The following is a 12831-nucleotide window of genomic DNA, read 5'->3' as shown; positions in this document are numbered from 1 at the left end:
CTATCCATTCTGTTCAACTGCTCTGAACTTAACAGTAACAAATGTAACAGCACACCTCTGAATTTTTTCAGTGTCTTCTTTTAATACAATCTGGTGGAGTTTCCAAACATTCGAGCAGTACTCAAGTACGACCCTCACAAGTGTTTTATGAGTAGACTCTTTTATGGATGTGTTAAACTTTTCTAGTATTCAACTAATAAACTGAAGTTGTCCAATTCATGTTCCCTGCAACTATACTTGCATGCTCATTTCATTTCATATCGCTTTGCCTAGATATTTAATCAATGTGGCTGTCAAGCAGCACACACATGGTCTCTGTGATCTTCAGGCACTGAGACACAACTTTCATTGTCCGTAAATGACAGAAGCCATGTGTGGATATGTTTATGATGTTTTTCTAAATCTGATAGCTTAGATGATTTTAAAATGTGCTGTTAAATGTACCTATCTGTTACACAACGCTGCCTCATGTGGTGACCAGCAGTCTATCTTGTTTCATATTGTTGTTATTGCATACCCGGTTTTCCATTATCTATCTCCATTTATGCATCAATTCATGCTCAGACATGAAGATTAAGGTTGTGGTGCCATGGTACGCTTGGTGTAATTCATGCTCTTGGCCCCATCGTTTAGTCCCCATGCAGTTCTGTCAGCATTAATCTGCAAGAAAAATTGCAGTGCAGTCTCAAAACTAAAACTAATTCTATACACTTGCTAAATAGAACTTCGATAAGGGAGCAAGCCAGAGACAATTTATATTTGCCAACCATTTCTCCCCAGAACTAACTGCGCGAAAGGTAGAATTGTCGTCTTTAAGTGTGGCATTATTGTTTCATTGGAGAAAAAGTGTAGTGTATTGATGAAGGTATTTGATCACCCAAAAGGACCATGTAGTCTTCAACTAAAGTCATGTAGGCTTTCACCATAACTCGTGTAGGCTCTGGAGAGTAACAATACATTGAATGAAATGCCTACACAGAACAAGCTGCATTATTAGCTTCCCATCTCTATAATAAATGCTACAAACTCCGCAGTTCCATAATTGAGGGTCTGTGCTGTTATAAACAAAGTAAGAGAGGAGTATTCACTTACAGCACCATATTACTATCTTCCAGTCATTGTATATCCACATTGCAAGGGCTTGGTAAGATTTGCACCTTCCTAACAGAATTTTGTGCCAGTTCTGTATCACTCAGTCATGTATGTACAGTCTGTGGAATGTGTATTAGACTAGGGCTGAAGAGCCAGGAATATCATAATGCTGATATAGAACCTTTTTGTGCCAGGTTAGTTCTTCTGCTGTTTGAAGTTTGTCTATTCATTGGATTGGTTAACAGATGGTTAACAACTGAATTGCCATACAACAGTGATATCTTCCATACATACATATTTATGCTGTGAAAACTAAAATATGCACATAAAATAATGCCATAATGTGCTTATACATCGATAAAAAATGAATTTCTATTTTTTTAGCTTCAAAACAAGAAGTTGTAATTAGTTTTATTCACAGAACAGTTTCATTTTGAGTGGGCCCCTTAAAATAACATGTAACAAAACCACTTTTATATTGCCATTTTACATAAATGTTTTGTACTTTGTGTGCTTTTCTATAAAACATATTTTTACTTCACATGAACTATTGGATCCATTTACAGTAGCAACTACAGGGTGTTTCAAAAATGACCGGTATATTTGAAACGGCAATAAAAACTAAACGAGCAGCGATAGAAATACACCGTTTGTTGCAATATGCTTGGGACAACAGTACATTTTCGGGCAGACAAACTTTCGAAATTACAGTAGTTACAATTGTCAACAACAGATGGCGCTGCGGTCTGGGAAACTCTTATAGTACGATATTTTCCACATATCCACCATGCGTAGCAATAATATGGCGTAGTCTCTGAATGAAATTACCCGAAACCTTTGACAACGTGTCTGGTGGAATGGCTTCACATGCAGATTAGATGTGCTGCTTCAGCTGTTCAATTGTTTCTGGATTCTGGCGGTACACCTGATCTTTCAAGTGTCCCCACAGAAAGAAGTCACAGGGGTTCACGTCTGGCGAATAGGGAGGCCAATCCACGCCGCCTCCTGTATGTTTCGGATAGCCCAAAGCAATCACACGACCATCGAAATATTCATTCAGGAAATTAAAGACGTCGGCCGTGCGATGTGGCTGGGCACCATCTTGCATAAACCACGAGGTGTTCGCAGTGTCGTCTAAGGCAGTTTGTACCGCCACAAATTCACGAAGAATGTCCAGATAGCGTGATGCAGTAATTGTTTCGGATCTGAAAAATGGGCCAATGATTCCTTTGGAAGAAATGGCGGCCCAGACCAGTACTTTTTGAGGATGCAGGGACGATGGGACTGCAACATGGGGCTTTTCGGTTCCCCATATGCGCCAGTTCTGTTTATTGACGAAGCCGTCCAGGTAAAAATAAGCTTCGTCAGTAAACCAAATGCTGCCCACATGCATATCGCCGTCATCAATCCTGTGCACTATATCGTTAGCGAATGTCTCTCGTGCAGCAATGAGGGGTTGCCGCGTTTGAATTTTGTATGGATAGAGGTGTAAACTCTGGCGCATGAGACGATACGTGGACGTTGGCGTCATTTGGACCGCAGCTGCAACACGGCGAACGGAAACCCGAGGCCGCTGTTGGATCACCTGCTGCACTAGCTGCGCGTTGCCCTCTGTGGTTGCCGTACGCGGTCGCCCTACCTTTCCAGCACGTTCATCCGTCACGTTCCCAGTCCGTTGAAATTTTTCAAACAGATCCTTTATTGTATCGCTTTTCGGTCCTTTGGTTACATTAAACCTCCGTTGAAAACTTCGTCTTGTTGCAACAACACTGTGTTCTAGGCGGTGGAATTCCAACACCAGAAAAATCCTCTGTTCTAAGGAATAAACCATGTTGTCTACAGCACACTTGCACGTTGTGAACAGCACACGCTTACGGCAGAAAGACGACGTACAGAATGGCGCACCCACAGACTGCGTTGTCTTCTATATCTTTCACATCACTTACAGCGCCATCTGTTGTTGAAAATTGTAACTACTGTAATTTCGAAAGTTTGTCCGCCTGAAAATGTACTGTTGTCCCAAGCATATTGCAACAAACGGTGTATTTCTATCGCTGCTCGTTTAGTTTTTATTGCCGTTTCAAATATACCAGTCATTTTTGAAACACCCTGTACTTGCTCCATTGTTGTGGAAATGTTGTTCAGAACTTCATTGTGTTTACTAGTTGCAATTTATACTCCACCAACTTTATTTGGGGCAAAACTAAATTTAGAGACAGTGAATGCACTTACTTCTTTGCATGCAAGTTCTACATTCTACACAAGGAGGCAAAGAGCTCTCTCTCTCTCTCTCTCTCTCTCTCTCTCTCTCTCTCTCTCTCTCTTCTTTCTTTTTCTCTCTCTCTGTCCCACACCACTTGCGCCTGCTGTTTTCTCTCCTTGAAGTTTGCAATCATGGGACAAACTTCACATAGGGGCTCTATTACTGCTACTTCTACTCTCAAAGTTAATCATGAAATGCCTCTTGCTCATTTGTTTAATGTTGTGTTTCCTTGGTTAGCTATGGTGAACATTGCTGCGGAAATAGAGCATTCATTGTACGTAAATTAATGTAAAAATTAATGTGACTTAGTGAAAGAACTGGAAGCGAGGTGTAGCAAAGCTAATGCAGTGAGCACTCAGCTACGATCTGCTCTCTTCTGCAAGAAGGAAGTCAGTACCAAGACTAAGTTATCTGTGCACCGTTCAATCTTTCAACCAACTTTGTTGTATGGGAGTGAAAGCTGGGTGGATCCAGGTTACCCTATCAATAAGGTTGAGGTTACCGATATGAAAGTAGCTAGGATGATTGCAGGTACTAGTAGATGGGAACAATGGCAGGAGGGTGTCCACAATGAGGAAATCAAAGAAAAACTGGGAATGAACTCTATAGATGTAGCAGTCAGGGCGAACAGGCGTAGATGGTGGGGTCATGTTACATGCATGGGAGAAGCGAGGTTACCCAAGAGACTCATGGGTTCAGCAGTAGAGGGTAGGTTGAGTCGGGGTAGACCAAGGAGAAGGTACCTGGATTCGGTTAATAATGATTTTGAAGTAATAGGCTTAACATCAGAAGAGGCACCAATGTTAGCACAGAGTAGGGGATCATGGAGGAATTACATAAGGGGAACTATGCTCCAGACTGAATGCTGAAAGGCGTAATCAGTCTTAAATGATGATGATGATGATGATGATGATGATGATGATGATGATTGATGTGACTGTTCAACACACAACCTGAAGCTCATGTGGCAGAATCCAGAGAATGTCATTGGTGGGTGCACACTTGGTAGACTGCTCCTTGCTGCAATACATCATCCCTCAATCCATAATTTTATATTCTCACTCACCACTGTAATAAACTACAAAATATTCCTTGAATTGGAAATATTAAAAAAAAGACTGCTCTACTATAATGATATATGGTGTTGATGTTGACTGGTCAGTTTTGTTTAGGCATTCAGTTACAAGTATTTTGATGTATTATAGTTATTGTTATGTTTGTAAAATGAATTTTTTATAGAAAACCTGTTAATAATTTTACTTCCTTTACTGCAGTTTCCTTTCTTTATTTTATTTTTATACACGAAGCTTGATAACTGTTGCTTTTCTCTGTTTTTCAGCATGGCCTTATGACTCAGCTACTTCGCCTGGCACAAAATTGTCTTACATTTGACTTCATTGGCACATCAACGGATGAGTCATCAGATGACCTGTGTACTGTCCAGATTCCAACGAGCTGGAGACCAGCATTCCTTGACTTCACAACTTTGAAACTATTTTTTGATCTGTATCATTCCTTGCCAAATACTCTTTCACCTTTGGTAAGCTGCAATAAATATATTTCCTTTAATGTCACCATTGGTGTGAAAAACTAAATGTTGTGCCTTGTGTATAATAATGTAGGACTAGCACATAACTTAGACACGCTAAATATCATGGAAGTAAACAAAATATATTATGACTGAAGTCCAACATAATATTTTATTTGAAAAATAGTGCCGTCAGATGATACAGCGGCTGTGGCTATTAGTCTCCACAATTACCATCTCCAAAATGTCCAGTGTCAAATAAAAACAAAATAAGCAGGCAGAAACTGGTGCACTGTAACTTTGGAATAGCTAGCTACATATGTGACCCAATGAAATAGTATGGCAGTAACATATTTTATAAAATATTGTGATTTGAATCCCACTAAAGACAGAGTTAACTCCTCAGTTTCTTTCAGTTGCAACAGATAGTTGCCAAGCTAGTTGCCTGTGCCAGACTTTCCTCTTTCATGTTCTAAAATGTCATAGGAGATGCATTTATATATTCACTGTATTTGTAATCTGGTTGTTCCACTTAAAAGTAAAACATGAGTCTGTTGTATGTAATTTTGAATATTTTGTTAGAAAACAAGAATTTCATTGCCCCATTTTCAGCAGGATTCTTTCGTTATGGATACATAGTTCTGCCATATTTTCATGTAGTTGACAAACTGAGGGCTATTAATGATGAATTTCATTTACTTCCAGTGTCCCCCTTTAGATCAATCTGATAAATCTAATTTATATTTAAGCAAAGTTCCACATTGTATTACACAAATAATTGCAGTGAGCTACAGTCTTCTAGGTGTCACACATGCATGTGACATACTGCCATGGTTGCAGTGTTGAAACCATTGATTCTGGGGCCTTATCAGTTGATTGAGGTATTCTGGCTACAGTTGAGTAGTAGTCCACTGGCAACTTTTAAGCTGGTAATTTGCTCTAGAGTTCAAGTTCTGCTAACAGAGTGTGTGTAAATTCAAAGGAATGATGATTTGATTTTCCTTTGTGCCCTGTCAACTAGCTCATGCAGTCAGTCATGGATTTGTTGCAATAACGTTTCACTCAGCATTTACACCAAAATCTTTGAGGTGGTAGCAAAGATTGATGATTCCGGTGTAATTCTTGTACTGGATTGCAAACCTGTCACTGAAGTACGATTTTCTACAGGTTTCCCACTTTTTGTATCAGTAAGCCTGCAAGTTTTGTCAAAAAGACTTGAACTGCAACTGTAACATGTTTTAGGCTGTCACTAATTACACAAAAACTTTTGCTTAGTCTTTACTAATTTTCAAAGAAATATGCAGATACAGGCTGTCGTGTGGGTTAAATTTTTCCCAGTGAAAATCTTGGATGGCATTCAGGTCAACAAAGGACTGATTCTCTGCAAAATGAAGCAATGCAGTTACTTCATGAGGCTTATTAAGGTTTTACTTATCTATTTTGAGATATTGTGTCTGATTTTTTGGAACAAAGTGGTGATACAGTCCAGTCAGATGTTTGTGATGCCATGTCTGTGACAAAGTCAATCTACCACCAATAGCTTAGTTTCAAGTGATGCACAACCTGTCCACTGTTAGTACTCCACAGTTTTTTCAGGGTCAGTGTTCTTGCATAGATCAGTGGAATATGAGTTATTTTCTCTCAGGGCAAATCTTGCATGAAAGCTTTTGATTCAGTATTGCAAACTGTCAAACCCATCAAAAATTTATAGTCCTTGTCAGTGATGTTATGGCAAGCATCAGTTCCTAATCTATTGTGCCCCCCCTCCCCAACCACCACCTCCTCCCCCCCCCCCCCTCCTCTCTCGCTCTCTCTCTCGCTCTCTCTCTCTCTCTCTCTCTCTCTCTCTCTCTCTCTCTCTCTCTCTCACACACACACACACACACACACACACACACACACACACACGCACACCCCTGAGTGACAAACATTGACCCACCATTCTGACGTGAGATCACATAATTTAGAAAAGCCAATTTATTGGCAAGCTCATTTCGATAAAAATGAACATTTCTTTGAAATTGCTTTGCAACAGGCACTTTTGTTTCTGAACTTTTATTCCATCAATTCAGACAGAAACACAAGTCTTCATGCTAAGGCAGATCCTACTAAATTCATCATCATCATCAAAAAATTCAAGTGCTTGTGTCTTTTAACTCCATCAGAAAGAACTTTACGTGCTTTTTGCGTAGTGCTACAGCAGGCCCTTTTCAATTTTAAACTTTCTGTTTCAACTATTCTCTCAGAGACACAGTTCTGCAAAGGCTGTTTAATGAGTCAGCACCTTGGTGCTGGTGTGAAAATCTGAATTTTCTCAGCTTGACAAGATTTGTGCATTTTTCTTTCAAGTCTGACAATAGCCAAGTATAATCAGAACAGTTCATGCACTACACTCCTTTTGACTTGAACCTGCTGGCTGTTGCAGCTCACCAGGATGGTAGCCACTAGCAAATGCCACTTGGCTACTTATTAAGCTTTGTGTTTGATGTAGCCTTTTAAATTGCATCTTAATGGCCGTAAGAATTTTAAGAGAGGAAGCCCCAAGAGAATTCAAAAACTGATTTTAAAAATTCTTATGTTTCCACCTCCATTAGATGAAACCAAAGCTGTAACAGCAGCAAATATAATATGGTGTTCTATTTGACAGTTTAAACATAATTTTTGCCCATTTGACGAACCGTACTTGCTGATTCATGAGGGTTCCTTAAATTTGGCTCAGATTTTTCCAATTGTGATGATTCTTATTATCAAATGGATTACAGCTTAATCACTGCAGAGATTAAAATTTTGTCAGCAAAATGGGTTTATAATGGAGACAAATTGTACATTCAGGCCAAAATGACTCGAGAACAGTGAACAGTGTGTAGTGACCAACAAGAGTGACATCTATCCAGCTTCAATGATCCACAGTTTTACATTAAATTTGAAAAACGTGATACAGTTGATGTACAGGTACCATCTCATCAGTAAATGAAATACAGCAAAAAATAAAGAAATTAAGGAATAAAAAGGCTTGTGATGAAGACCAGACAGATACTGAATTATTAAAGAATGGAGGACTACAACTGCAATTAGAACTACTGTCCTTAAAGCCGGTATTACATGACATACCTACAAGTAAAGTGTAGATGGCCTGCCACCTAATGGCAGAATAGGTGAAGCTACTGTTAGCAGATGGTTTATCCACTATGGAGAAACAGGTGCTGTTCTATTCTGCCCTGGATCCACATGTGTGCTGTGGAGGAGGTGCGTATGCGCATGTGAAAAACACAGCATTGCAAATGGGCTTTCCGAATGTTACTGTTTTCACCTGTGGTCAGCAGAAGAGATATATGTGAGCTCTTGAGTGCTCTTTTGGTTGTTGTGTAAGGTATTTGACACATTTTTCAGTGAATAATTTTTTATAAATATGACAATAAAACAAATGAAAATTGGCTTTTAGTTTTGCTGTTGAGAAAGCTCTATATCAAATGATAGCTTCTTATAATAGAAATGGAATGCAAAGAAGAAAGTATAAGCCTGTTTATTGAGACACACAGCAAGGAAAGATCTCGAGAGAGACTGTAACATAATAAGGTATGTCAACAAATTAATTCAGAGTTTATATGTTTTACATAAATGTGCATATAATTTTACTTTCAGTATGTTTATGTATCACCATAATTGGTGAAAGTACTGCATATTTGATTTCATGAGAGAATAGCCACAAGAGTCGGAGTAGTTGTGCAGCTGTGATGAGAGAGAACTGTAAAAGCCATTTTGCATTTTTGCAGTCACACTATTGTGCAGAACTGAAAAAGATACGAGACACTGAGGTCAGTGGTACAGGCACAGTAAAAGTGCACATACCAGTACGTGAAATAGCTTCCGTCGTTATGACACGACATGCGCAACTCCCGTCATGTGCAATCTATAGCAGCTTGTCGAAACAAGGCACGGGTGCAAGAATGTAAACATAGATAATCATTTGCTTGTACCGGCACGACATATAATGAAAATTTTAGTTCATAGTTCTGTTTAATCATAACTTAATTTCATTCTAGCTGCACAAAACCAGGAACTGCTTAATAAATACAAACCTAGACCTCTCAGAAGTTTCAATATGAAAAAATATCAGCTTTACAAAATTATCACCTTTCACACTCGACATTGTAAACAAGCCTGCAGTTCCGAATATATAACCTTGGGATGTTGGAGAAGACTTACACTTCAGCAGTGTCATGTAATAGAGCTAATGAAAAAGTTGGCAGTTTCAGACTTGTTCAGGAGAAAGATCTTCAACATTTAGCAAAATTTCATTCTAATGGTGCTAACTTGAATGCAGTAGGTTCATAGTGTAATACTGGCTTAATATAAACAGTCTTACCAATTTACATATTAAACAGTCTGATCCCAATAACTGAAGAACTAATTAGGGACTACCAGTGTGGTTTCCTTAGAAATAGATCCACAAGAAATCATTTATTAACTCTAAGACAAGTAATAGAGAAGGTGTCGGACTTCAGTGTACACTTATCAGCCAGAACATTATGACCACCTACCTAATAACCAGTATGTCCGCCTTTGGCATGGATAACAACAGTGACGCATCAAGGCATGGAAACAGTGAGGCCTTGGTAGATCACTGAAGGGAGTTGGCACCAGATCTGCACACACAAGTCATCTAATTTCTGTAAATTCAGGGGAAAGGGGGCGATGGGCTAACATCCCAGATGTGTTTGATCAGGTTCAGATCAGGCGAGTTGGGCCAGCACATCAATTGGAACTAACCACTGTGTTCTCCGAACCACTCCATCGCTCTCCTAGCCTTGTGACGTAACACATTATCTTGTTGAAAAATGACACTGTTGTTAGGAAACATGATTGCCATAAAGGAGTATATGTGGTCTCGCAACCAGTGTATGATACTTGTTGGCCGTCATGGTGGCTTGCACGAGCTCCACTGGATTCAAGGATGCCCATGTGAATGTTCCAGATTCATGCCCTCTCTTCAGCATGATGAAGAAGGTATCAGGATTCATCAGACCGTACAACACTCTTGACACTGCGGCAATGTCTTATTCCGATGATCATGCCCAGTTTAGTCATAGTTTCCAATGTCGTGGTGTTAACATTGGCACATGCGTGGGTTGTTGGTTGTGTAGGCCCATCATTATGAGAGCTCAGTGCACTGTATGTTCAGACACACTTGTACTCTGGCCAGCATTGAAGTTATATTTTAGCTCCACAACAGTTTGCCGCCTGCCCTGTTTCACCAGCCCACCCAGCCTATGACGTCTGACATGTGTAATGAGGGGTGACCATCCAACACCACGACATCTGGACGTGATTTCACCTTGGTTTCGCAACGTGTTGAAGAATCTGACCACAGCTCTCCTCTAATACCTGACAACTCGTACAGTTTCCAAAATGCTCGTACTGAGCCTCTGAGCCGTCACAATCTGTCCTCGGTCAAACTCAGATAGATCGTGCACCTTCCCCATATTACACACAGACAGCACACTCACTGATACTACATGCACCATGTGTATGACTAACAGTCATTCCTCAGCGTGTGACACTGCTATTGCCTAGATGAGTTTTTATTGATAAAAGTCAGTGACCATAATGTTCTGGCCGGTCAGGGTAGATGTCCATTATATAAAATGTGTATAGATGAAACTTTGATGCATAGAGACACTAGTAGGAGAAACTGAAAACTATAAGGTGTGCACTGGACTAAGATAAGGGGACGCCATTGACAGAACACATACAGAAATAGACATCTAGCGACAGCAAACAAAACACTATTTAATTTCATCGAAATTCTAAAGAAAAGATTACACAGATATGAGGCATTAATATTAATGAAGAAAGATGAAGAAAAATTGTTAATATTTGAAAGCAGAATACTAAGGAAAATTTTTGCATCTGTATATGATGACAATAACATGGAATGGAAGGTAAGAGAAAGTGGAGAATCAAAGGAACTATAAAGACACCTTAGCTTCATTGAAGTGCTAAAGAAGAGAAGGTTGAATGGCAGGACATATATCAAGAGTGATGGCGAATAGACTACTTAAATAGCGTTCTGCAAAAGAAAACATAGAACAAGAGGAAGAGGAAGGCTCAGAATTTATGGTGAAATATTATCCACAGGGCACAGCCAGGATGAGCATTAACACCAAATGGACGAAAAGTGCACTCGACGTATAGAAACGGGAGAACCTCATAGAGCAAGTGTATGGCTGTTACGGCACTTGCCACATACTAAGTAAAGTAAAAATAAATGTAATTGTGCAGCTGAGAAAATAACTAACGCTTCACATATTGTTGAACATCTCATTGCTAATGATTATTGCGTCAACTTCGTCTCAACAATAAATAAAACCAGGAAATTGTTTTGTTCCTTTGATTTTTAGCAAAATTCCATTGCTCATGTTATATTCTCAAGCTATATTCCTAAAAATTCTAGTTTCTGTGAGAAGTTGATAGCAAAACAATCAGATGTAAGCCTTTCAGTGTTGATTTTATGTGAGTGGGGACTAAGTTTGCTAAAAGTTAATTGTTCTTTTTTATATCCATATTACTACGGAATAGCCCAGTGGCCATTTGCATGAAAAATTTACTGGGTAATTGACCTTCAAGGAAAAAGTATGTGTGCAAATGTGATATTTTGGAGAGAAATAGATGCTCTTCCAAATGGTAGTTGGCACAAATGTGGATCAGGTGGCCTTTCTGAATTACCGAGGTTCAGTAATCAATTAATTTTGCAGCAAATTTGTGTTCTGGCAACTTCACCACCAGCAATCTCAAAAACTATGAACTCAAAAGTGACAAATTTTTACAGGTTTAATAAACAAGTTACTAGGTAATATGACCACAAAAGGAGAGGTTTCTAAACCAACTGTATGAGGAAATGAAGTTGCTTCAACTTGGAAGAAATTGTAACAAGAAAATTTATAGAAAACTTTAAGAGTGACACTTGGAGTACAGATCATGAGCCAACTTATATAAAAATTACACAATATGTTGCAATGCAAGCTTTTCAACTATCTTGCCAAGTTGTCAGCTTTACTACAATTAACCACAGAATTACAGCACTTTGAACATGGTTTAAAAAATTTTAAATATCACTACGACATATTCACACCCTAGAAGCCCAAACCCCCAGAGTATAGAAATTTGAGAGCTATAAATGTGTGAATGTTCCTTAGGTTTCACTGCAGAAGAGGAGAGGCTGTTAGAATATTTAGTGTACTTATTGGTGGTAGTTTGCCACTAAGTAGCTGGATTGGTGGAATTGAAGTAGTTTCATAACCACAAAGGTGTAAAAGACTCGGTAGAATAATATGGGAGTACTGAATGTTTCTTAGCTTGGATAATTAATTGATCCCTTGTTAATCATAATGTGAGAATAAATACTGCATTAAAATGTAACAGAAAGATACATTACTTTCATACGTTGATTGATTGAAATTGATACTTGAAGTTCACAACATCTGTGGAAAGTATGAGGATAAGTATGTACATGTTCAGTGGATGTGTGGAATGTGAAACAGGCTACGAAAGATTATGAAAAAGTGAAGTGCTTGTGAAGCTGCTGAAATATGATATGCCATGTAGAAGGTTCAGATGGCTTCATAGAAAGTATTTTCTTAGTTTTTTATCGTGTAATAAGCAAGCAGTGTAAAATGTCGGTATACACATCTTTACAGAGACAGAAATGTGTGGATTGAAAATCTTAAGCAGTTGCCTGGCAGAATTTGTCAACCTCATGAACAATGCTGGTATCTTCCATTATGTCATATGTAGCTATGTGCGACTGGGCATAAATGACACTGTTACATGTGGAATTGATGTATGCTCAGTCCAACATTCATAAAGTATGAATTTCACAATTAAACCATATATATATATATATATAATGGAAGGAAACATTCCACGTGGGAAAAATTATATATAAAAA

General features: G+C 38.8%; 1 protein-coding gene across 4 annotated transcripts in view; it reads left to right on the top strand.

Annotated features, from left to right (window-relative positions):
- Positions 1 to 12831, top strand: part of LOC124600531 (exportin-7) — a 243836-nt gene that overhangs the window by 66933 nt on the left and 164072 nt on the right. For all 4 annotated transcript variants that reach the window (XM_047136171.1, XM_047136169.1, XM_047136170.1 and 1 more), the window contains exon 5: positions 4695 to 4895. In XM_047136171.1, the coding sequence (XP_046992127.1) occupies positions 4695 to 4895 (201 nt within the window). The remainder of the gene's footprint in view (positions 1 to 4694; positions 4896 to 12831) is intronic.

This window comes from Schistocerca americana, chromosome 1 (assembly GCF_021461395.2).
Source record: "Schistocerca americana isolate TAMUIC-IGC-003095 chromosome 1, iqSchAmer2.1, whole genome shotgun sequence".
Lineage (NCBI taxonomy): Eukaryota > Metazoa > Arthropoda > Insecta > Orthoptera > Acrididae > Schistocerca > Schistocerca americana.
The sequence above is the reverse complement of the archived record's forward strand: the minus strand, read 5'-3'. Positions and strand labels throughout refer to the sequence as shown.